The sequence below is a fragment of the Engystomops pustulosus genome, chromosome 11 (assembly GCF_040894005.1).
Source record: "Engystomops pustulosus chromosome 11, aEngPut4.maternal, whole genome shotgun sequence".
Taxonomy (NCBI): domain Eukaryota; kingdom Metazoa; phylum Chordata; class Amphibia; order Anura; family Leptodactylidae; genus Engystomops; species Engystomops pustulosus.
In genome coordinates this window covers 54,389,512-54,416,350 of record NC_092421.1, presented here as the reverse complement: position 1 = coordinate 54,416,350, position 26,839 = coordinate 54,389,512, and the positions used below count along the sequence as shown (strand labels likewise).

The 26,839-nt window shown below is 42.0% G+C and overlaps 1 protein-coding gene across 7 annotated transcripts in view; it reads right to left on the bottom strand.

The window, feature by feature from the left end:
• Nucleotides 1-1,574: 1,574 nt before the first annotated feature.
• NT5C2 (5'-nucleotidase, cytosolic II) overlaps nucleotides 1,575-26,839 on the bottom strand; it is a 64,970-nt gene continuing 39,705 nt past the window's right edge. For 4 of the 7 annotated variants that reach the window (XM_072129304.1, XM_072129300.1, XM_072129302.1 and 1 more), the window contains 14 exons: nucleotides 23,003-23,094; nucleotides 21,923-21,980; nucleotides 21,652-21,745; nucleotides 20,954-21,007; nucleotides 20,687-20,770; nucleotides 19,291-19,332; nucleotides 18,211-18,453; nucleotides 17,803-17,869; nucleotides 16,369-16,539; nucleotides 14,757-14,808; nucleotides 14,156-14,216; nucleotides 11,191-11,238; nucleotides 10,908-11,084; nucleotides 1,575-5,475 (listed from right to left, as the gene is read on the bottom strand). In XM_072129304.1, coding sequence (XP_071985405.1) covers nucleotides 5,230-5,475; nucleotides 10,908-11,084; nucleotides 11,191-11,238; nucleotides 14,156-14,216; nucleotides 14,757-14,808; nucleotides 16,369-16,539; nucleotides 17,803-17,869; nucleotides 18,211-18,453; nucleotides 19,291-19,332; nucleotides 20,687-20,770; nucleotides 20,954-21,007; nucleotides 21,652-21,745; nucleotides 21,923-21,980; nucleotides 23,003-23,094 — 1,489 coding nt within the window. In that variant the 3' untranslated portion in view covers nucleotides 1,575-5,229. The remainder of the gene's footprint in view (nucleotides 5,476-10,907; nucleotides 11,085-11,190; nucleotides 11,239-14,155; nucleotides 14,217-14,756; nucleotides 14,809-16,368; nucleotides 16,540-17,802; nucleotides 17,870-18,210; nucleotides 18,454-19,290; nucleotides 19,333-20,686; nucleotides 20,771-20,953; nucleotides 21,008-21,651; nucleotides 21,746-21,922; nucleotides 21,981-23,002; nucleotides 23,095-26,839) is intronic. The other 3 variants (XM_072129303.1, XM_072129301.1, XM_072129306.1) reach the window with 3 other exon arrangements.

The window sequence follows — 26,839 nt, the reverse complement described above, 5'->3', positions numbered from 1 at the left end:
TGACGCACGTGCGGTTTTTTTTCAATTTTTCCACATTTGGAATTTTTTTTCAGCTTCGCAGTACACGGCATGTTAAAATAAATAACATTACGGGAAAGTAAAATTTGTTACGCACAAAATAAGCCCTCACACAGGTCTGTACACGTAAAAATGAAAAAGTTATGGATTTTTGAAGTTGGAGAGCGAGAAATGAGCCGGAAAACCCTCCGTCCTTAAGGGGTTAAAATCTTAAAAACAATAGCGGCACAAACGAAAATTTCTGCCTCACAAACCAGCACAAACGTAGCATAAACGTTTGACACCAATTTTGTTTGATTTGAACAAGGTGGGGGGGCCAACTTCACTCAGGTGTCAGGAGATCATATTGCCATCTTTCTGTCATCAGCCTAAGAATGCTACGGAGGAGAAGTGGCATCTCCTAGACGTAAGGCGCTCAGTACTTAGATACTTAGAGGTCTCAAATCCCTGGAGGAAGGACTCAAACCTTTTTGTTCAATTTGCAGGAAAAATAAGGGAAGAAAGGCCTCTAAGTCAACTATTGGCTGGTGGATGCTACAGGGAATGCTACAGTCTTAAAGGTGTTCCTGTTCCTATGAAGTTAAGGGCTCACTCTACCCGAGCAGTCTCCACATCTTGATGAAATTTGCAGAGCAGCCACTTGGAGTTCAAATTCCACCTTTGTTAACCATTACCGACTGAATATAGCCATAGCAAAAGATCTGGCCTTCGGCCGTAAAGTCCTACAAGCCGTGGTCCCTCCCTAACTGGGAATAATTTGGTATGTCTCCAGGGGGCCGTCATGGGGGCCGAAATGGAAAAAAGGAATTGGCCCTCACCGGTAATTCGTTTTCCATAAGTCCACCATGACGGCCCTATTATTTCCCCCCCTTGTTATTTTTATTGGTTTCTTCTTGTAAATACTGTATGTGAATATAACGTACTAAATAAAATTGAGTTGAAGCCTATACCGGTGTAGTGATTTGGTATACACTGGTGGGAGGTTGTGGGAGGGCCTTTTAATACTCTCAATTTCCTGTCCCTACAGAGGAAGGGGAAGCAACCTCCAGGGGGCCTGACCGCGACACATTGCGACACATACTACTTCCGGTGCCACAATGTACCTCACTAATCTGCTAACACACATTGCCATGACTACCCCCTACGTCACTTCCGGTCATGCGCCCTTCTATCCGCCTGACGCACCGTTACTATTTAAAGCCGGGATCCGACTCAGCTCATATGCGGCCTCACCTCTCTCCTATCTACCACTGCAGACATTGGCAGAGGGAGGGAAACTGCTGAGGGAGGAGAGGAAGACAATGTAACAGCCTGTAAAGTGGCAGCATTGAGGGGCTCTGAGAACTGCCCCTGTAGCCCTGCAGGCTTATTAGCATAATTATAAAAATTGATATAAGAAGGAAGGAGGCCGTGGATAACAAATATAAGGCGATTACCACAGTCCCGGTGCCTGGATCTATGAGTACTGTCCGTGGTTTATCATGATGGATTTTGATGGGAGATTTCCTTTAAAAATCATAACATTTGGTTCTTAAGAGAAGGCAAAATCACAAAAGTTTAATTTCTTAAAGTTTTATTGATTATACAGTATAGTGTGATTTACAAACCAGTAAAGAAAAGAAACCAATTCCAGATTAAAATATCAAAAATAAAAGGGAAATTAACAAAACTATTATCACTATCCGAAAATAAAAAGCGGTGTTCTATTTCAGAAGCAGAAGAACTTGCGCTCACCATGGATGGTCGTCTCGTCTTCCTTCATCACAAAATGTAAGTGTACATTGTGCTGACGTCACAAGCATGTGCTTGTGTGTAGTAGAGAGCATGGACTGTCTGTCATCTATGTCTGGGTGTAAGATGATGGAGAACAGGACCGGGGTTCATGATGATGTGATTGTGAGATTCTACTCTACTATGGAAACCGGCTCTCCCATAGAGATCTTGAGCCAAAGCCCATTAAAGTGAATCTCTCTCTTAATCTAGTAAAACATTGTCAATTTTAGGTCCATATTTTAGTAATATAATATTATTTATACAGGTACCTTAACTTTTTTTTTTATATATCGAACCCCAAATTTTCTGCATCATCATAACTATTACATAACTTATCTCTGCAGTCACCACTAGATGGCGCTTACTGCATGCTGGTTTATTACTGTGCTCTGTGTATACGTTATATGCTCAAGGCTCCCTCTAGTGGTGGCCTAGGAAAGACTAATTTCTTTAAGAGAATCTGGTGCTCGATTTGAACCTGCAGAAGTGTTGGCAGGGCTCGGTAAGGGTTTGATTATATACTGGAATATGTTGGTAGCAGAATGTATGTAAAAACTTAGTATTTTGACAGGGTTGCCTGTGAGGTGTTCCACAGCCCCTTCTTTGATTGGGGTGAAAGCAGCTCAACACAGAGCACTGACGGGCCATAGATCATCCTGGCTTTATAGAGTTAAAACTAATGACAAGTTTCCCTGAAATGTATTTATTAGTGATTATTTAGTATCCATGTAATACTCATCACATGGTATAAGGTAATGGGAGGCACCAGTGAACGCTACACGAGTCCTAGGAGACTATGCAAAATAAGATTTTTGCAGTACTATAATTTCCGGTCTCTCATCTACTTAACACAAATCAAATTGGTATTAAGATACCATAGGGATAAGCACCAGACAGTCGTAGCTCTAAATCCACCATCTGCCACCTGTTGTGGCAAGGCATGCTGAGAGTTGTAGTCTCACAGGCCACAGACCATTTAGACTAAAGGAGAACGCTAAAAAATAATCCACTATATTGGTCACTTTTGGTAAAAAAGATAATGCAGCAAACCCGGATAAGCATAATGTAAAATACTCAGGACACCCTAGAGGGCAGAGCATGTATCTGCAATCACTAAAACACACAAAAGCTTAAAATAAACTAAATATTCAAAATAAACAGCTTCTATCTACATGAATACAAGGACAGTGGGTTGTGATGCCGCATCCAAATGCCCCAGGGTGACTGACGCACAAGGTGACTGTTTTGCTGAGATTTCCCTGAAACTTCTCGGGAAAACAATGTCCACAACAAAACTCGTACCCGTGACGGGCTCCATGGTCACTACCTTGATAACTGAGCTCAGATGAGTTATAATAGAAAGCATCACCCACCAGGATGGTCTCCAAGCTCAGGAAAACACTTGTAATTGGCCCCTGAACAGGAGAGGGGAAAAAAAAGACCTGATTAGAAGTGCGCAGCCCTGCAATAGGCAAAGCCAGGTGTGCACCGGAAGCAGGGAGTGACTAGTCAAACACTGTGCAGATACACAGCCGGTACAACCAAGAACCGTAAAACTTATGTTATGGTGAATTTCTATCCCAAGGTCTAAATTGACTCCATAATTTGAGGGAGTAAGCACCATACTGTTAATATCATAAGCTTTTTTTAGTTAAGGGTGTTCTCTGGGGAAAGTAAGATAGATAATCAATATCAGACTGGTTCTTTACCGCTTATCATATAGCCAAGCAAGAAGTAGGTTTTTCCAGCAGGTTTAGAGCAGCTCATCGCCCATCATGATGAAGCTGAGCTGTGATCAACCGACTGACCAAACTAATCACAATCTGATATTGATTTCTTATTCTAAAAGGTTGATCGTCAATATTTTTTTGACTCACAAAACCCCTTTGAAATCAAAAGAATAAGCTCCCTCTAGTGGTGACATCTGGTAGCCAGAAGTAACATTTTAGCTCTTATCTTCATTAGGCAATTTGGAGCTCCCTCTAGTGGAAGCGTCTGGCTGCCAGAGGTTATATGATAGCTCTTGGCTCGGCTGGTGAATGTTGAGTTCTTGTAGACATATTGTATATTAAGAAAAAAAAAATAAGCACAGGTATTTAACCCTTCAGTATAATAATGACAATGAGTTAAAACAGACAGGTTATCCATTGATTAGGGTGTCCTTGCAAGTACCTAAGTAGCCTGACGGGTGCCTACGTGTCTGGTACATGTGTATAGTGTCAGGCTGCCATGTACAGAGCTGCTCCACCAAGAAGTACTAAAGTATTCCTGAACTTTGCTGTAAAACAATCCAAGACGTTATATACTGTATATATTCATCAACGCAAAACCTTACAGTAACTCAAATAGTAAAAGGTTAGCAAAACTCTCTTTTCCACAACTTATCAAAATAGCTGCTTTCTGTACATTAAAGCAAAAGTCACAGCTTAAAAAAAAAAAAAAAGGTTTGCTCTACGATACAGAATTTTCCCTATGTCAGCGACAGAACCAGGTCCTGCAGAGGGAGCCGTTTTAGGAGTGGGACCAGCACACATCGAGTAGTAGCCGCCCCTCTGCGGTGTCATAGATTATAGTGGGGGCACATATATATATTATATATATATGTATATTATCACATTGTAGAGGATTTAGAAAATGGCGCAAAAGAGACATGGGCCAAGTACTGCCCTATTATGAACATTATAGATGATATTGTAAAGGAAAAGTGATGGCATATCCAGAAGCTTCACACTGAAGGGCTGGTTTATCATTATTGCCTGCTCACAGTTTGACCCTATACCCTAAATTGGGACCTGACCCCTAGTAATGATAAAGTGGTGGGATTTCTAGTGACATGCCATCACTCCCAAATAAGGGAATATCCCAGTGTCATACAATTAATGCAATTTGCATCATTTTTTTTTTTGTAAGAACCTGTGCCCTTCCTATAGGACACTGCAGAGAAGTGTTCAGATTCATTGGCTACTTGCTTCTAGAAAAAGGCTCCCAGTGTCAGGCTGATGGTTATCCAATAGCAAAGTAGTATTGTGTGCCTTATCCAACGTCATTTGGTCATTGCATGGGTCGAGTACTGCGAGTAGATGACAGGATCATCACGAGGGTCGGATCTCTGCCTCCAGTGCTAGATATGATAAGAGCCGCTGTTGTGCATTCAGGACGTGCGAGGTTTGTGCCTTGTAATTCACGGATGACGTTTAGCAGGATGGCGTTGGATGTAAAAACACTACAATGTGGTGAATACTGTGCCATGTCTGATCAGTATCCGTACCCTCCGACAGAAATGTACGACGTGAAGTCATCGGGTGACTCGCATTCATAAACTGTTGGACGGGATCAAGGGGAAAAAAAAAAAGATATCTTCTGTGTTCATGGAAATTTGTTCTAAAAGAACAATAGTTTCCTTTCTCGGAGCTCCTTAATATCCCCTCAGGATAATACTTATTCCTCCTCCTCTTCTTCCTCTTCCTCCTCTTCGTCGTCATCCTCGTCATGGCAGTGTGTGATTTCTTGTGGTGCTTGGGGAAACAGGTTGGGGGGTTTGATTTCACTGATGGAGCGAGTTAGTTGATGCTTCTTGAAGTCTGAATCTTTGAAGTCCAACGAGGAGCGGTTTCGTGTCGCCATTGGGGACTCGGATTCGTTAATATCCACATGAATGTGTTCCACTGTCGATTCGTGAGGCATCTAGGGGTAAAAGGAAGATTTGGAAAAAATTAATAGGAGAACAACAGAAACTGCATAACTAAGCTAAGCTCACATTGAAAAAGGGGGTGTACTACAAAACAGAAACAATACATGTCTATGAAATGTCCCCCCGATCATGTGGCAACTTTCGTCCAATTCGTGTCTTGAGTCTCATTTGGGTCCCGTTCTGTTGAGGTCACACATGCAGCCTGTGATTCACTGCAGTGATCCAGGACACTGACTGTCAGGGCTACTTAGCAAAGTACTGGTTTTCTGGTTTTCAAATTTTAAGGCAACATTTATATTATAATTTTAATTTTTATATATTGTTTTAAGGCCCATTTCACACATGCAGGTTCTGTTACACATTCCAATAATAATAGCAGGAAATAAAGCGCAGAAACCCATGTCTTTTATACCTGCTATTATTAATGAATCCGTAATAGAAGAAAATAAAAACTGAAGGTGAACAGAAGTTTTTATCTATCACACTCTCCTTAAAGGAAACCTACCACTATGGATCTACCTATTACGGTAGATCTGGTGGTAGGTGCATCTAAGGTATGTAAGGATAGTACTTTTTAGGACTAATCCTTTACTCCCCTCTCTTTTCTAATCTTTAATCAGGGTACTATGCACATTTTCTAAAGAGGCTACTGGAGCGTGGAGTAGCCGGAGCTGAGGATACATGGAGCGGCTTCTCCACGCCACAGTAGCCTGTTTGATCCTCCTACCAGATATCTTCAGCACGCACCTACCAGATGCTGCATGTCCTCGTCCGCAAAGCCGGAGTTCTGCGCATGCGCAGTAGGGTCCAGCTTTGGAGCCGAAATTGTGCAGCTGCTGGCCTGTGTTCTGCATGTGCAGAACCCCAGGTTCGCGGACGAGGACATGCAGCACCTTGTAGCTGTGCACTGAAGATAGCTGGTAGAAGGATCAAACGGGCTACTGTGGCGTGGAGAAGCCGCTCCATGTATCCTCAGCTCCAGCTACTCCACGCTCCAGTAGCCTCTTTAGAAAATGTGCATATTACCCTGATTAAAGATTAGAAAAGATAGAGGGGAGTAAAGGATTAGTCCTAAAAAGGATTAGCCTTATCCTTACACACATTAGATGCACCTACTACCGGATCTAGCTTAAGGTAGTGGGATGTTTCCTTTAAAGAGAATCTGTCACCACATGACCATTAACTTATAGGTGAGTGTAATTGTGCCCATGTCATCCCAAACTTCTTAGATCCAGTCAGGCTCCCCCAGTTTCCTCACAGCCGCTGTGGCTTGTAAAATCTGCCCCTCCACACACCCTGTGTTGGTGAGGGGCAACTCATTCCCGGCTTTTAACCCCAAAGCCCTTTTTTCGTTTCCATTTTTTGCTACCGACCTTCAAAAATGTATAACTTTATTATTTTTCCATGTACAGAGCTGTTTGACGGTTTGTTTTCTGTGAAACAAATTGTATTTATGAATTTATATATTCCAGGCCGTGTCCTGGTAACATTTCAAATGCAGTGAAAATGGGGAAAAAATGCATTTGCGTCGTTTTCTTGTGGGCTTGGGTTTTACGTCTGTCACTGTGCGCCCCAAATTATATCTCTACTTTATAAATTTGATATATCCATTAGCACACCAACCCAAAGAATAAAGGTTTTCAGACATTTCCAAAAATTAAACCTCCTGTACAAAAAAAATTCTTAATTTTGCCATCTTCTGGCACTAATAACTTTTTCATACTTCAGTGTTGTGTGTGGTGTCATCTTTTGCGACTTTTGATGACTTTTCAATGCTAGCATTTTGAGGAAAGCGCTGCCTTTTGATCACTGTTGACTGAATTTTTTAAATTTTTTTCCATTTAAAAAAATATAAATTTTCGACTTTGTGCGCAGTTTTCTGGTATAGGGATAAACACTGGGAATAAGTGTTGTTATATTTTGATCAGAAATTATGGGACGCAGCAATAAATAACGTTTATGATTTTTACTGTTTATTTACATTTGAGTTCTAGGGAGAAGTAGTTGAATATTTAGGATTTAATAATTTTTTTTATGTATTATTTTTTATATTTTTCAGACCCCCTAGGTTTAAAGGGGTTATCCGGGTTTAAAAAAAATTTCTTCTGGCCGGGCTGGGGAGGGCTATTTAAACACAATAAACATGTACTTACCTCCTCCGGTGCTGCCGATGTCCCGCGCCGCGGCCCGTCTTCTCTGTGCGTTGGTTTCATTACAGGGGCACACAGGGAGCTTCCGGCCGGCCGGATGCTCCCATGCGACACCATCTCCCAGCGCTTACAACGCTGAGAGATCGGGACGGATGGGAGGAGCCGTCCACATCACGGACTGGAAGCTCCCTGACCGCGGCGCGGGACATCGGTGGCGCCGGAGGAGGTAAGTACAGGTTTATTATGTTTAACTAGCCCTCCCCAGCCTGGCCCTAAAAAAATTTTTAAACCCGGATTACCCCTTTAACCCTAGGTTGTCTGATTGATCCTACCATATATTGCCATACTACAGTATGGCAGTATATGGGGATTTACTACATCATTTATTACCATGCTCAAATTGCACAATGTAGTGAATGGGTTAAAATCAGTCTTAAGACCTGAGGCTGTCATGGCAACTGATCACAGGGGGCGGCAATTGAATCCAAGATGGTGGCACCCAGCTTTGCCAGTTAATACCCATGATCGGTGCCAGCACCAACCGCAGGTGTTACCAGTGGGTATTTACTGCAGCATGCAGAAAACGCCCACCTTGTAGGAAGAGGGCTCAGCCAACACATGATGCAATATTACGTCACATGTAGGTAAGTGGTTAAAGCTAATTAGATTCACACCTTTCTACTTCTTATGGTCCCCTTTACTAAAAATTAAGTTTTAATCATATGCTAATGAGCTGCAAATGCTCTGGGGAGTATCAGTGCATGTGCAGTCAAACCCTGGAGGGGCCCATCTTTGGGAAAAGAAGACTATAAGAAAAAGGATTTGAAGGGCCCAGATCATGATGTCAGTGATGCTGCTTTAGGTATGAATCAGATGGTAGATTTCCATTAACCGGGCCCTTTCCTGTTTTTTCATTTCCATTTTGCACTCCCCACCTTCAAAAATAACTTTTTTATTTTTACACGTAAAGAGCTCTCTGACGGCTTGTTTTCTGCGTAACAAATTGCACTTCATAGTTCTGGTATTTAGTATTATTCCATGCCGTGTACTGGGAAGAGGGAAAAAAAATTCCACATGCAGTGAAAATGGTGAAAAACAGCATTTGCGCCATTTTCTTGTTGGCTTGGATTTTACGGCTTTCACTGAGCACCTCAAATCACATGTCTACTTTATTCTTTGGGTCGGTACGATTATGGGGATACCACATTTGAATAAGTTTTATAATGTTTTCATACATTTACAAAAATTAAAACCTCCTGTACAAATTTTTTTATTTTTTATTTTGCCATCTTCTGGCGCTAATAACTTTTTTATACTTTGGTGTACAGAGCTGTGGGTGGTGTCATTTTTGCGACATTTGATAACATTTTCAATTATATAATTTTTAGGACTGTACGACCTTTTGATCACTTTTTATAGATTTTTTTTATATTTTTCGAAATGGCAAAAAAGTGCCATTTTCGCCTTTGGGCGCTATTTTCCGCTACGGGGTTAAACGCACTGAAACGTTAATATATTTTGATAGATCGGGCATTTTTGGACGCGTCGATATCTAATGTGTTTATGATTTTTACTGTTTATTTATATTTATGTCAGTTCTAGGGAAAGGGGGGTGATTTCAATTTTTAGGTTTAATTATAATTTTTTTTTTTTTTTTTTACTATTTTTCAGACTTCCAAGGGTACTTTAACCCTAGGTTGTCTGATCGATCCTATCATATACTGCCATACTACAGTATGGCAGTGTATGGGAATTTTCCTCCTCATTAATTACAATGTGCTATCAGCACATTGTAATGAAGGGGTTAAAACGAAATAGCCTCGGGTCTTCAGAAGACCTGAGGCTACCATGGAGACGGATCGCCGCTCCCCGATGACGTCATGGGGAGCAACGATCCTAGGTAAGGTGGAGGCGCCCATCTTTGAGGCTGCCGGCAGCGATCGCTGTGATAACTGCCGCGATCGGTGCTAGAACCAATCGCAGGTGTTACCAGTTAGTCTTTGTTGCAATATGCAGCAAAGACTTACCGGCTATGGAGAGGGCGCAGCCCGTGAGCCATCTCCATGCAGCGGGGCCTGACCACTGCCGTGAATACACGGCGGGTGGTCGTGAACCAGTTAAATGGAGAATGCAACAAAGCTCAGACGCAGGTGTGAATTTGGCCTTATAAGCAAGATTCTGCCACGCATCTGCTGACTTCTTTAGTAAATATTTGCCTTCCCTCTCTGTAATGTTGTGTCTCGACTGACACAATATCAGATAGCTTTATCGATACGTGTAGACTGTCTTTTTTTTTTTTTTTCTCTTTTTCTTTAACGAGAGTTAAAGATAATGGCATTCATGGCCTCAAACACACCCAGTACCTAACATGCACAGTCATGATAATGAAAAAGTTGAACCTCTTACTAGGAGCACCTGTTTTAGGCCTTATTGAACAGGCAATTTGTCTGTAGGGTTTAATTTTGATTATCAATACCTTACACAATAGGGCGTATTTACTAAGGGTCCAACGGCCGTATTTTCACCGGTTTCCTGACTTTTTGTGGGATCATGCCGGGGATTGTGCCGCACGCGATTGGATTTTGTCGCATCGGCGCTGGCTTTCACGCAACAGAAATAGGGGGGCGGGCCGTCGGACGATCCGACAGATTCACACTAAGTGCAGAATTTAACATTTAAATTTTTGACGCAAGCCAAGCACCAGGAAGAAGATGGTGAACTCCGGTGGACCTCAGCGGGGAAGTGGCACATGCAGGATATCGGGCGCACAATCTTTTTGAATCGCGGCAGATGTGCAGTCCGGCAGACACTCCAGATGGGGATCGCACAAGATCGGGTAAGTAAATGTGCCCCAATGCCTTTTTTAAGAAACATATTGTAGTTTTATTTTTTTTTTTTATATACTAGCACAGGCAGTCCCTGACTTAAGGACACCAGACATACAAACAACTCCTAGTTACAGACGGACCTCCCTGACCTCTGGATGCTTTACTATAGTCCCAGGCTGCACTGATCAGCTGTAATGCGTCTGTAATGAAGCTTTATTGATAATCCTTATCCCCATGACAGCACAAAATTATAATGAAAAATGAAATTGTCACTGGGACAAAAAAAAAAGTCTTCATCCTGTATGTAACCCGGGACTACCTGTAATTCAGTTTTATTAACCCTTTGTCTGCAAATCTCACCCATGTGCCCCTGGGCTAAGGCTGTTTTGTGTATACAACTATTTGTGAGTGATAGGTATCAGATGCTGGAACAATGTTGTGACTCACCAAAACATGAGCAGCTCTGAAGAGGTAGCTGAACGGGTAATACAAGAGATTGATGAATGAGGCGGCATAGAGGTCTGCGTAGCGCATCACCTGACTTGCAAACAGAGTTTGACGCGAGCCGCTGCGGAAGAGGCTTCCCATCATCCCGTAGCACATGTCCATGTCATGGGTGACTTTCTGCAGGAGACACAAGGTGACAATATATGTAAATGGTTGGATTCTTTCTTTGACATTCTGCTCCCGATATCAGACACTAGAGCAGAGATCCACCAGTCTTCTTTACCTTGAAAGCCAAAGTCAATTGTGAGAAACGTTCGGGGGCCACATTCAACTCAGAAATGGAGAAGACACACATTAAACAAGGAGAAACAAGAAAACATCAAGTTGCAAACATTTTACATAGAAATGGTTCAGGGTGAAATTTTAGTACTCAGCAGTTCTGCAAGACAATGGGAGCTCCAGGCTGCCATCCCTTTAAGGCTGGGACCATACAAGTTCTTTAAAGGAAACCTACCAGTTAGAATGGTAGGGGTAAGCTGTAAGTACCGAGCACCAGCTCAGGGTGAGCTGGTGCCGGTACTTACTTTCGTTAGTGTTATAAACCGCGGTTTTAACACTTTTTAAACTGTAGACCAGAACAGGCTTCGGCGCTGCGTGCGCACGCCTACATAGGAAATAGCGGAGATGTTGCGCGCAGCGCCGAAGCCTCTCCTGCTCTAAAGTTTAAAAAGTGTTAAAACCGCGATACCGCGGTTTATAACACTAACGAAAGTAAGTACCGGCACCCGCTCACCCTGAGCTGGTGCTCGGTACTTACAGCTTACCCCTGCCATTCTAAGTGGTAGGTTTCCTTTAAGATTTGTACAATTTCTTTCATGTTAATCCTGCAGCAATTCTGTCCACAGCAAAAAGCCATGTTTTTCTGTGGCAGAGAGACACAGCTCTTCCTTTGCATTACTATGGTTGAAGTTCTGCTGCCAGAAATCCTAAACCCATAGCGGGGAAATCAGTGTTCAGTATTGTATATTTTTTATTGCAACCTTTGTATAGAATATGAGGCTTCCCATCCACTACATCAATGCGGATAAGTCATAAATAATTACCCACATATTGTGCTCCATGTGCAGCTGGACATACTCAAAGATACAGTGACGGTGGTAATCTTATATTTGTTATCCATGGCCTCCTTCCTTCTAAAATCAACTTTTACAATTATGCTAATGAGCCTATATGATCTGGCTTTACAGGATGTTACCATCCTCCTCCAGCACCGAGATTACAGCAGAAGGTGTTCACTGTACAAGTGCTGAGGAAGGAGCGGGACAGTGAGACAGTGTAACAATTTGTAAAGCCAGTGAAGCCTCGCAGGCTCATTAGTAAAGAATTATAAACTTTATTTTTATAAGGAAGGAGGCCATGGATGAGAATTATGCATGCCCACGCACCTCCATCTCCCATGCTGGAAGAGGAAGGTGACATCACCTCGGTCTCCCATGCTCCCAGCATGGGAGAGGTGCATAATTCTCAGCCTGGAGCGCTGGACATCTTGTCCCACACTCCGGGCTGCTAATTATAACTTTCTTTTCTAGGTGATCCCAGCATGTCAAGATGAGTGACTGACAGACACAGGATCAAGGTGAAGAGGGATGGGGGATGAGTATTTGTAGCCTTTGGGGGGGGGGGGGTTTAGTAGTTGATTTCCTTGAAGAGGAATATCACACATCCAGTTTTTGAGCCACTGAGAGCAGTGGATACAGGGAATATACATTAACTTCTGTTCAGGGAACTACTCCAAAACTGCTTGTGCCCTGCAATCCAAAGACACAAGCTGCTAGACAAGGAACCTATTGTATAGTCAGGATTGCATGATTTAAAAGAGGACGTGTGTAATCTTCTGTGGCTTTTTTAATAGTATTCTACATTATACATTTGTTTTGTTATTCCCCATTTGTTAATCACTTTCAGCAAATAAATAACCCACTTATCTTTCTCAGTCCAGCACAATGCTAGTCTCTGATTGTACACCTCATTTTAACATCTCATTTAACATCTCATTTTTTAATACATCAGGAGGATGCACACAGTGCGATATACCCTACTGTACCACTCTCTGTGTCTGGTTTAGCCAGTGATTGGATGCTACCTACATTCCTAGAGTTTCCCCAGAGATGTCACTGTCTTTATATGGGTAGGGGCATCTCTGAGTGTACACTCAAAGGAGGCCGGGGGATGGATGCAATATATTGAATCCATCCCCAAAAAGCTCCAATGGCCTCCACTGAGTGTGCATGATAAAATGATGCATCTTCCTGTATCTTTCTATCCTGTGTTTCCTACAGTATGTGATGTTTATTGGTCAAACAGAGGCACAAAGGATGTTTCCGCTTGCCAGTATATGTCTATGGATAAATTGGGAGCTATACTGATGTATATGCTGAACATATATGTAAAAGGTTTGAATGTATCCCTACAGGCGTCACCAGAACACCACAACTACATTTGCGTATATATACGGAGACAAAATGCAACTATGGGTTCTTTTTGTTATTTTTAGACAAACCACTACAATTATTTCAACCAATTTGAAACTCCTGGCTGCACTTCCCTAATGTACACGAACACGTCTTTTTTTTTTTCAACCATATAAACTATGTAACACAGGAATTTATCAATTTACTGTCAAAGTATTTCCGACAGCAGTGTGAAGCAAAAGTAGAAAAATAAATCCCTGTTTCTGCTGCAGAATTATGATCTGAGACATGTCATTTATGTGCAATGTAAAGGCTCTGCCTCTACTGCAACAACAGGATCATGGCATAACATGCATCACAAACCAGGTTACATAGGCTGGTTTCTGATACCTATGGAACGGCTGCATGTAAATTTGGACTTTATCTCTGGGGAAAATTCAGTCTTTTGGTCAGCCAAGTTGAGTTCATAGGACATCCACTTGTGTATGCAGTAACTGAGATTATAATTATAATAATTAGAAATTCTGTTAATTCTGATTAAAGTTCTATTCTATCTATCTACATTCACAACGAGTAAGTAATGGTAGTGTGTGAATGAGAGGTATTAGCACTGGACCTGGTTATTATCTTTCATGAGACAACGTGCATGATATAGTAGGAGCCACAAGACGGTTTTTACTTAACGCCTCAGCGGTTATCACAGATTAGCAGACGTAGGGCAAGGGCCGGATATCACATTCACTGCAAACCACAGAAGCAAACCGAAACATGCAATACCTTAATTCTCCTCTGGATGGAGCTGATGTCAGGCCTCTCATTGCTGCTGCTGTCCAAATGCCTGCAAATTGAATAAATATTTAGCAAGAGTAGAAATCTAAAAGACCTGATGAGAACAGCAAACATCACTGAAGTTTCCCAGTGGCCATACACACACTTCAGTTTTTTCAGGTGTGTGATCACATTATGATCAGTGGGAGGGGGGGGGGGGGACCGGCTGGTGAAGGCACTAGGGTGTATTGTGTCATTGTTGTCAGCCATTCTGACCATTGCTGCAGAATATTTTGTAGCTGTAAAGACCTTCTTCTTTTGAAGTATATTTATCACTCAAGACTATAACCCAATTTTTCCTTAGTGCGGAATCCAAGTGCGAATCCATTTGAACCGAGCAGCAGCCAAGCATGTTCCCTTGTCTGCAGGACTAAGGCCTCATGTACACAATTGTATATGGTTGTCGCGATATAGCTGCAGTCTATTGCACGTTCCATTACTAATAGCCGAAAAATTAGCACAGCAACCGGGGTCTGTTTTTCCCTGCTATCAATAAGATGTGTAATGGAAGGGGACATTTCTTTTATGCTATCAATCCATATCAACTTACTTATACAGTTCTGCTAGAAAGATGTCCAAGCTCTGGAGCTCTTCAAACAGGGCTAAACGGAATAAAATAATCGGAGAAGATGAGGCACAAGACATTGGTTACCAAAGGAAGCTAAATAATGGTGTCTATAATAAGTAAAACACAAATAGAGGCGGTGGAAAGTAAAAAAAAAAAAAAAAAAAAAAAAAAACACCAAAGCCAGAGCTTTCTAGGGCACAGAAAGGTAGAGACACTGGACATCTAAACATAAGACATTATGAAGGGAGACAATCTGCCCGATTCATGACAAGCACTGTCTGGATCTACCCCAGTCAGCTACATGGGCCTAATACATGTGGCCAGTAGCCAAAGAGAAATGGCTCCGCCATAGCACAAGCTGGACTGGACATGCCGCTCAGAAGATGACGGTGAACACATGAAGCGCTATCAGGTGACACTTATGACGTGGGGACCAAGGACACGTCGGGTAACAGCCAAGATGGGGAGGAAACAGAGCAGGGGGAGAAATAGAGCGTAGAAAGTGGCTTTCGAGAATCAAAAAGCGAGAGGAAAAGACACCGTACATGTGCGTATATAAATATATACTGGTAATAGATACATTTTATTTTAAGCAGCACTCGAGTAGGATTAAAAGGGGGGAAAAAATTAAATCTTACTTTTGGCATTCAGCAAAAAAGATGGTGGTCTCTTGACGAGGCACCCCATGCACATGTGATGTAGGGTTAAAGTTCCTCTGGGTGACATGAAAACATGTCCTGCACAATATAAAGATTTTAACCCTCACCCTGCACTTCTCTGGCAGGGGTCAACTTCTGACTGTAACCAATATGCAGATATATATTTACTGACCTGCCCCCTCTCTACACAACATCTATACAATTACTGTAAGTGATCTAGGCTTACACTAAGGGATACAAGGAAGTTTCTGTATGATGAATCTATGTTCTTATGGGTGGACAGGGGACCCCTCCTTTATAATGTCCATATACTGCATGTATATAAGGGGGTCATGTTACCCTATGCACAGGTTCAACATGCAGAGGCTATTTTATAAGTCTGCCCACTATCCCAAAAATGCTTGTATCCAAATGATCAAACTATATTAAAGGGTTTGCCTAGAAGATGAAAATCATAACTTCTTCCAAAATCAGCACCACACCAGGGTATGTGCTGGTTTTGCAGATTAGTGGTACAGAGATGAATGGAGCTGACTATGCACCACCCAGTCAGGAGAGAAGCATTTTTTGGAAGAAAGCAGCCATGTTTTTTAACTTCCGTACAACCCCTTTAAACAAGAGTCTTCCAGTAACGTAATACTACCCCTCAACTAAGCATAGGCATTTTATTACAAGTATACTCCACCCTTATCTCATAAACCTGTAGAAGCCTCTAGACTTAAATAAACGTTACCACCCAAATGTCTAGTATATAATAATGTCATATATTCCATTTCTAACAGTAAATCATATTACATTATCAAAGCATTAGCTGCTAAATTTACTAGAGTTAAATGATGCTAAGAAGTAAATGTCAGCTCTGCAGCCTACACTCTACGTCAGTATAGACAGCGGGTGAGCAATAACTAACGTTACTATGGTTTGAGGTATCTTACAGCTTTTGTCAGTCCAGACGTGAAGCTCCTGTGCCAGCTCGGGGATGACTAGGAATGTTCTCCAGCCCTGACGCTTCTTGGACTTCAGAATGTCTCCAAAGATGTGGTCGCCAATATACAGTATATCTTTCCCTTTTGCTCCCAACAGGTCACAAACAATATCAGAGGAACCTGAAGAGAAGAATACATTCTGAGTGAGTATATATACCACCAAGACTGATGTGTTTTGATGCAAAGGAAGTTAATGTAAATTGGAGTCCTGTCAAGCTTTAACCCCTTCACGCTCTGCAACGGATATATCCGCCGCAGAGCTATGAAGGGTGTATGAAGAGCGCTCACGGGCTGAGCCCTCTTCATACAGAGATGGGCTTCGCTTGCACCGATCGCGGGTGTCAACCTCTTCCCTGCCGCCGCCGGCACTTAAAGCATGACGGCACATGGGCACCGCCATCTTTATTCTGATCGTTGCTCCCCCAAACGTCATCAGGGTGTTGCCATGACAGCCTCGGGTCTTAGTCAGACCTGCATGGTTACTGCAGATTCGTTACAATGAGCCAGTGGCTCATTGTAATGAATCATAAGCAAAATTGCCATATACAGTTGCATTGCAGTATATGGTAGGAACGATTTGACCATCTAGGGTTAATGTACCCTAGAGGGTATAAGAAATAGTAAAAAAATATATATATATATATTATAAATTCAAATCCCCACCGTTTCCCTAGAACTGATATAAAACATAACAAACAGTCAAAATCACAAACACATTAGGTATCGCCGCATCCCAAAATGCTCCATCGGTGGTGGAGTGTTCACTAGGGTTTTGTTTTCAGTGTTGTAAACCGAAAATCCGTTGGTGGAAATTCTGATTTAAAAATAAAAAAAATCCTACAAAATGTAATACAAAGTATACAATTATATCAAAGACAAGCAGATATTGAGTACCTAATGAGAAACAGATAAGGACTTCCCTCCTTACAGACCTAGGTACCAGTCAGCTCTGACATTAGGTAACTCCATCCAGGTCTGTAAGGAACCAAGCTATTAGATTCCCTTTCATTTTCTCTTCTTCTTAAGTGATAATCAAAAAACTGTTATTGGGTCCCTAAAGAGAAGAAACAGATAATGAAAGGAAGCAAAAGCTTCTAAATACTTCACTCCTTACAGATCTGGTTAATATTTCACGTGAGGTAAATCTATTCAGGTCAGTCATTAGAACCAGACTTATCTGTCTTCTCTTTGTGTGTACAGGGGTAAACAGAATGTATATAGACACAGTGCAGGAAAAAGGGAGGGGAAAAAACTTGATAAAACTTACATCTAACACTTATTTTATAAAGAAATGTTTTTGTAAGTGTTCAAGGGTCTGGGATACACCACCCCCTGCACTAGGTATTTTACAATATTTACTCTAGATCTACATGTGCTTCATACCTCCAGAATAGACGATTCCATGTTGTAATGGTCCTGTGTAGGTGCCGATTTTCAGCTTGCCGGTGTTCTGTAGAAGTAAAGCAGATAACAGGAAATAGAACATTCATTAAAACACATTACATAGAATGTGGTCATGTGAAATGTACAGGAAACTGTTTGAATACACTGAACATGGGCTTATAAAGCAACACGGAAGGCTCTGCTCTGTAACTACTATACGCCTTTGGCAATAGTACCCCATGTACCATGAATATTAGTGGAAGACTCAGCGCGGCTAGCATAGACCCATGATGCCACATGTCCACTTTATCTATGGCAGGGAAAATGGAGTAATCACTGGGGAGAAAAACATCTTCATTATCTTCTGTGTTCTTAAAGACAGCCCATTCCATAGCCTCTACCACCTACCCCAACCCTAAGAGCTTTGCTTTTAACTTCTCCTTTGGGAGGCAGCTGCCCACGGGTAGGGGGTTCTGTAGAGATAAGCAGATTTGGTTTACATAATAAGAAACAAAAAGAGGGAAACAACATAAAAGCACTTACAGTATCGACTTGTCTCAGCACAGTTCCTTCCCCAAAAAATAGAGGCTTTCTTGCATCTACTAAAATTAAATCAAAATAGGACTGCCAAGGCCGATGTTGGGTCCCGGGCTGCATGAAAAGAAAACAAGGAGAAATTTTGAAATCTGAATGGAACTTCCGTGGAATAAAAACTTCTCATACCAACACTAACCCATCATTAAATGCATTATGTACCATTAATTGTATGTAACATGTTACTAGAAGTCACTCTCTAAGAACTTGAGCTGACTGTGGTAGCAGTAATGTCAAAATCTTCACTTTGTTCTGATACCAGACACTGCTAAATAATCTTGCCTTGTTGATAATGATAAATTTTAGCATCATGCAACAACCTCTAGAGCAGTGATGGCGAACCTTTTAGCAGCCGAGTGCCCAAAAAGCAACCCAAACCCCCCCTTATTTATCGCGAGGTGCCAACCAAAAATTAAAGCAGTAACTTATTGCTCCCTGTTCAACAACTTTCAATCAGATTGGCCTCCTGAGGACAGCAACACAGAAGAAAGATGGAAAATTTGCATCATTTTAGCTTCTTTCCAGGGTCCCTCTGTGAACAGGACCAGCAAGAGGTCCTCCTAAGATAATTCGGCCCTGTCTATTCATTCTCCCTCTCCCTACAGTCCCAAAAAGTGAAGTAAGTATCAAAGTATTACTGAAAGCAGCATCTTTTAGGTTGCTTGGAACTGCAGGAAGTTTCTTTGAGTCCTGCCTGGTGTGCTGGGGCGTTGGCCCGGGTGCCCACAGAAAGGGCTCTGAATGCCGCCTCTGGCACCAGTGCCATAGGTTCGCCACCACTGCTCTAGAGGGAGCTAACAGCACATGGATCTAAACAGCCAGTTCTCAACGTGACACAGCTGGATGCTGAATACATAGATATAGAGAAAACAACTCCACACGGCGGTGACCTACCTTTGGCCCATGTTGGAAATCAAACAAGTAAGTCATAATTTTCTAGAAAGATAATAAAATGGAAACTTTTAGTGTTTAGTTCAATATGTTTAAACATGATGCATTTAAGGCAATACATTTTGTGACTAAAGACATTTATCTGCTATCTGTAGGATATCACTGAGGCTTTACTGACTTCTATGGAACTTCCTACAGATCGGCCAATCTCAAAAGTCCTGTTCTGTAGGGGGATGATCAGGGGGACTTGCTAACATCCCCAAAATAAGCAATGTATAACAATTTACCAGGATGCATCTCCATTCCATCTGAATCCAGGTATTAGAAGGTCTTTTGTTGTATAATGGCACTTTGTACCTCGCTCAGGTCCCCACTTACTTGTCTGGTTATTTCTGCATTATCACTTTCCATTGATAATTATTGTATTTGTCCGACATGGTGGTTAATCTCACATCATGGGTATGTTTACAGATGCAAGTATCACTATTGTATGTAACAATAAAGATTTCATTACATGTGTTGGTGTCATTTCTTTGTACTGTGTGTAAGATTTGTGTATCCACAGGGTGTGTCTGGTACTGTAGCACAACTCCATTATAGGGAAAGGAGCTGCAATATCACAACACAACATGTGGACAGGTGTCCCTGAATTTTGAAGATTTTTTTTTTCTGTACAACCTATTTAAGGACTATGAACTACGTGTAATATGTTAGAGACAGGGTGTGGGACTCACATCAATGTCATTTACATACATCTACTAGGAAGGAAAGGGGGGACATGATTATTCTGGTGACAAGTCCCCTCCCAATGTGTGGATACATATCTATGCCCAGCTAAGCAAGTATTTCCCACACTTGGGTGCTTGTGTGGGCACAGCTGTCCCTGTGCTGTCACCGCAGATTGCCAGCCTCCTGCTCCAATGTCCTTGGTCAGTGTTGGAGGGGTCGAATGCGGGTCATTGTACCCCGAAAGATTGGAGAGACTAGTCGATGCCACTTCATTCACAGTTTATTGGACTGAAAAAGATAGCTGAGCGCAGTGCTTGGTTCCTTCTCCATCATCGACATAGAGATGAGTAGAGAAGCTGGGTGCGTGTGCAACTGGCTGCTCCATTTATCTAGGGTACAATGGAGGAACAAAGGTTTCCCATTATCTGTGGAGGTCCCATCACTGAGACCTCCACCAATCAGCAAGTGACTTGTTATCACCGGAAAACTGCTTAACCTCTTAAATTCAGCCAATGACCACATACATTTACCATTTCCATCACTACCTGGCAACGGAACTAATGCTACTGTGTAACTCTCTCTCACAATACCACATTCTAGACACAGCGAGAGGATGTCTTCCCAGTGTCCTGGCAACATTAAGCGATGGGAATGTTTAACAAGTACTTACGTGGGTATATTTATAGTCACTGTTTGTGACGAGAAAGACCTTCCCCACCTCATTCATGCGGCTCAGCAGCAGAGGCAGCTTATGCTGGAAGCAGAAAAAGAGTAGTTAAAAGAAGAATAAATCAAAACAAAAATAGTTATCCATTTACCTATATTCCCCCTTTCTAAATACAACAACAAGCAGGAAAAGGGTAAATGTGGAAGATAACATGACCTAGAATTCACTTAGTATTGCTATTTCAAGGTAAAGGGGGAAAAATGCACTTACATCTTTCACAACATATTTTGGCAAATTCTCCACAGTTTTTTCCTTAAGTGATCCCTGAGAAGGAAAACACATCAATTACACGTCCTGCCAGCTGGACATTCACAGCAAATACATTGTACGGAAGGCAATTAGTAATGTCTTTCACAATACCGGGGTCAATAGCAAAACTTCTAGGAAAAGGTCATGGCGGTGCACTGGATGTGTCACATTATTTAGACAAACTTTTAGATAAAAGAAAATCCTTTGTGTGTCCACAAATTATTTGATGCCGTGTTCCATTTCATTAACAAATGAAATGGTAAAAACACTAGCTTTTTAAAAAGAAATTTACTTGGCCATCTTTAAAGGGGTTACCCCAGGTTAAACTGTTATCCCTATTCACAGAGTAGATTGAAGGCTGGGAGATCCACTGATCACGAAGGTCCAATTCCACCTAATGTATGGAGCAAAATAAGAATTCCTTTATTTATTACAAGTGGTCAGGTATGTGCCCTGTGGTCTACGGCACAGCTCTTTATAGACAATAAATAGAGCGCCTGGCCACATGCTCCAGCTCCATCAATTAGGGGGAAATGGATCCCAGTTATCATGACCAGTGGGTCTTCCAGCAATGCGACAGTCGCCAACCAGTGGATAAGGGATAATCCTTACACATGACAGAAACCCCTGAAATACACTGCAGATAAAGTCAGATCTACCTTGTAATGAACCCAGTCCACAGCATCCCTGACATCCTGGAACATGCTGCGGAACGACATGAAGAGGTCTCCATCTTTAAACCCCTTTTCGCAACTATAGTATAAAAGAAAAGGAAGACTGTATGAGCTAGGAAAGTACAAAAAAAATTATATATATATGTCTATTATTGTATAAATGCTGTGCTGGAGAAGTCACAGGGAAGAGTCAGGAATCTGTAATGTCATCTCACACACTGATATGGAATACTTATCTGTATGTATGAGCCCCTACCTTGTGTAGCGGTCACAGTTAGTGAAGAAGTCAACCAGGCAGGCCAGCAGGTAGGTTTCTGTAGGGAATGGATATACACAGAATGAGGTTCTGAATCAAAAAGCACAGTGTGTGTATATAAAGAGACTAGATGACTTCCATTCTGCATTATATAGCAATTTTCCCCTCTGCAGGCCCCTCTGTGTCTCTCCTCACTACACAAAGGTCATTTTGGGGGAGAAACCACACCAAAGGCCCAGTACTTCAGCGCTATTTGAGAGTGCAGGCTCTCCCGTTATAGCTCACAGTGATGTGCAGTGCATGGTCTTCTAAATTGAGGTGCCGGAGAAATACAGATCTGGGTCACAGGCTCTGCATTACATAACACCTTGTTTTCATAGATGCTGACATAAATTTTAGTGTTCTAAACAAAAAGACGTTGCCATATGCATGTTGGGACACCTGATATCACCAGCACCTACATTCTTTCTCCATCACATGGACCGTAGTACCCAACAGCACCAATTATTCCTAATTCTACAACTACCCTGACCCCCAACTCGACATTTTCGTTTTAAGAGCATTAAAAGTTTTTTTCCAAGAATCAATATTTGTTGCTTGTCCCCTTTTCACAGAAGAGGGAATAAATGTCTGATAATGGTACAGATATGAGTGTCAGGAACAGTCCCTGTAGCTGCTCCATGTTGCTGACTTCCAGCAGTGGCTCAACCTTCGAGTCCAACTGCGGTCTATAAATCGTAAGATGAAAACATACTATGCTCCAATGCAGTCCAAGGGACTTCTGGGACAGTTCACATGTTGAATGGCTGCTAGAAGTCAACACTGCACCGCATAAGGTTAATTATAGAAAAACCCCTCTAACTGAGCAGGTCCCAGCGATTTAGTAGCATAAAGGGCTCTTGTGATACAAAAAACAGGATATGAGGTAAGTGTCTGATCATTGGGTCTGCAATCACAAGAACTGAGTTCAACATGTGCCCCGTGTGAACAGAGCTGTGACCCCTTTGCCCCTCCCAGTATATTCAAGTCTATGGGACTGTGTCATTTCTGCATTCTGCATAGAACTCAGCATTTTGTTACCTGGTAGATTAAACAGCGTGTTGAGGATGTAGAAGCGATCTGTGTCATCTCTCTGGATGAATTTGTTTGGGTACTGCTCCCTTGTTTCAGGCCTGTGAAAACGACAAATTGGTTTCTTTAAACCTACATACTGTATGTTATTAGATATATAACATAACCAAATAAAATCAAACAATGAAACATTGTCACATTGTATCTTTAGTTATATTTTCCAATCCACTTGTAAGATTTAGGATTTTTATTTATTACTTTCATTTCTTTACATATTCTGCTCCGAGTCATGAACAGCAGTGCAGAGATTTGCTTCCAAGACTTAAAGGGGTCATCCAAGTTCAGGAAATTCAAAGCTAAAAACATGTTTTGCATGAATATATTCAATCTGGTCCCTCCTCGGTGTTTTTTTAGGGCGTTTCTGATCATTTCGAGCTTTGCCTTGCTCCCTTGGGGAGCCTTGTTTATGTTCCTTGCCTCCGCTGGATAAAAAGCTTTTCCCATGGCTCTAAATCAACTCAACCTTCATAATAATCACAAAATGTGTTGCAAAAACTGCTCATTTTTTCCAGCAAATTTGCTTGCTGAATAAATCTGCTGATGTGGTCGAGATATGTCGGAGGGGAACAGATACCAGCAGGGATCCCCTAGTCTTCCATGGGATCTGTTCTATGTAAGGCTATATTATGTGTATGCAGAAGTCACTATACACTCCATAAGCTTGTCTGTGTCCAGCTAGGCCACGACACTGCTGGCCAGACAAAACACATATGTGATCACCCCCTCTAAGGCTAGGTTCACTTGTGTGCTACCCCTTTACCTTTCTTCTGCTCCATTATAAGATCACCAGACACTTTAAATGACATCAACAGAGACCAAAATATACCATTGATTAAAATGGGACTCACTAACTCGTTGACAATCTCAATCCCATCCAGGGTCTTTGTTACCATATTTCTAAAAATCTACTTACATTTACCTCTAATATTACATGTCTGATCTCCCTTGGTTTCTCACATTTGCTGAATGATACCGTATGGAAACCATTTTATATAATAACTAAAACCTGGGATACAGCTATTGGGGTAATTTTAGGAGTAGGGCCCAAGACAAAAATGAAAAAAGAAAGAATCTGGCGATGTTCCCTCTAATGTAATCCCGTCTGGTAATAGAGGAGGATTACAGAATAACAGCCATAGATTTCCCTAGGTAAGTGAACAATGAAGCATTGTGCTTGGATGTGGCAGCTGCTTTGCCTTTGCTCAGACTATCTATATAAAGGGCATGATGACAGGAAGGACCAGACTGATGTACTGCTTAGAAATAAGAGATAATGTGAAAACCTATGCCTCGCCGTGATGCTGACGCAGCCAGATCTATCTCTACATTCAGAATAACAAAAGCCTCGGCAGGTAGAGAGAGCGCCCCTCTGACTACCAACAATGGGGCACTTACAAATGCTACGTGTGACACTCACATCAAAGCCAACATCTGTTTGCTTCACTCTGGCGAGTGTTGACATTATTAATTCTTCTCATTCATTGTATACAGCCGCCCCAAAGACTGTATCGTAAAGCTGCTCTCATACTACACATTGTAGTATACCTGAAAGGGTCACAGAGTAGCATCCAATCTAGTATTACAGGTAGTCCCCGATTTAAGGACGACCCCTAGTTACAGATGGACCTCTCTGGATGTTACTTCGGTCCCAGGCTGCAGTGATCAGCTGTAAGGTGTCTGTAATGAAGCTTTGAAAATCCAATTGTCACAGGGACCAAAAATTTTGGAGTCAAACTTATAAAGTATAAATTGAACAAACATAAAAAAAAAGACCCATCTTGAACATAACCCGGGGACTGCCTGTCTAGCACTTACCTCTGTAGAGAAAAGTGATTCTAATATATGGTTACATTCACACTAACCCCGGGACTTCAGTTGTTCTACTATAGGATTAGAACGATGGAAATAAAATGGAAACCCCCCGATGGGAAAAAAACAAAAAAGAAAGCACCCAGATAGATCCTCACTGATCTGCTACTGACTGCTGGGCCCCCAACTAATAACAATAAAGTGACCCCCAGCAATCTGAATAATCCCATTACCAATAATGGATTCAGCTTTTGGTCCATTCAATTGAATGGATGTCACAAATTGCTGAGTACAGCGCTATGTACACAGTATTCCCAATCAATGTATGCCAAAGGGTGCCAAGCTTTGCTCTGCAATACTAACGAATTGGGCAGCAGGACACATGCTTTACCTACCACTCTACCCATTAGTGGGAACAGAACCCCCGTTTTCAGAATAGCTTGTGCGTCATTCTCCGGAACCTCATAGATCTGACTTTGTACAACCCTGTTATTCTGAGGATGGAGAGGCTCAGCTTGTGGCTGTTGTATGACAATGGCGTTAAGTATTTTCCCTCCCTGTAAAGGCCACTGTACTATAATCACTACCACACACTGCCAGCTAGCAATACAAACAACAGAAAGTGGAGTGACGTATCCAAGTGGTGAGTGATACGTACAGCAAAGCGACCGTTGTCATAAAGCATTGTTTGCCACCTTCGTCTCATGGGTGAGGACAAACAAGTCGCATCGTGGGATTATGGGTGTAGTAGTCAGTGAAAAAGCAGTAACTGATCTTAAAATAGTCATCATTGTTCTGGGAATAATTATAATTACAAAGGCGGCCTTCTTCTTACATACCAGGCTCAGGGGCGAAGTGACACGGGAGATGCTCTTTATTGTTGTGCGGATAATATGTATCCAGATGATCCAAATCATATGATCCAAAATTGCTAAATAAATTACAACGTGATCAGTACTTACCTGTTCAACACCCAGCTGCTCCAGCACAGAAATGGCATCTCAATCTAATCGTGTGACTACTGCCTGCAATCACTAGCCTCAGCGTCCTAGTGCCATGTACTAGTGAGGCCTGTGAGCCTCTGCAGGGCATAGATGACTAGACTGAGACTTCATTGCTGCAGCCACTTAGACAAGCACAGCCTGGAGCAGCAGTGCTGGAACGGAGGAGAATATTAATGGTTCATTTATTATTCCTACCCCCTACACAAAATAACCCTTTAAAGGAAATCTACCAAATCCATCATGATAAACCAGGGGCACTTAGTCATAGATACAGGCACTGTGATAATGTGGTAATCTTATATTTGTTATCCATGGCCTTCTTCCTTCTAAAATAATGTTAATGAGCCTGAGGGCCTACCTTAGCCCTTCTGTGATCTGGCTTTACAGGTTGTTACACTGTCTAACCCTCCACCCTGCTCCCTCATCACTTACTCCTGTAATTTCAGTGCTGCGGGGGAATAGTGAGAAAGTGTAACAGCCTGTAAAGCTAGATCACAGAGGGACTAGGGTAGGCTCATTAACACAATTATAAAAACGATTTTAAAAGGAGGGAGGAGATTACCACAGTCACGATGTCTGGATCTATGAGTAAGGGTACCTGGTTTATCATGATGGATTTTCATGGTAGATTTCTTTTAAGTAACCTTTAAATGTCATCACTATGTTGTGTAGGATTCAGCCTCTTAATTGGATTCTTCATGTCTTTAAAAGCAATGACATCTCTGTCCTGTCCTGTAAAATCCTGTTCTTCTTCAATGAACAGTGCCCCTCAGTGATCTGGCTTTACAAGCCGTTACACTGTCTTACCCTCCCCCAACACTGTGATTACAGCAGAAGTGCTCACTGCACAAGTACTGTGAAAACAGGGAAGCAGGGTAGTGCCCACCATCAAAGACCACCACAGACTGTGCCAGGCTGCAAAACATCACTTTAAGATTGCGGGGACATGAGGATTAGCCCTTAAAAGGTCTAT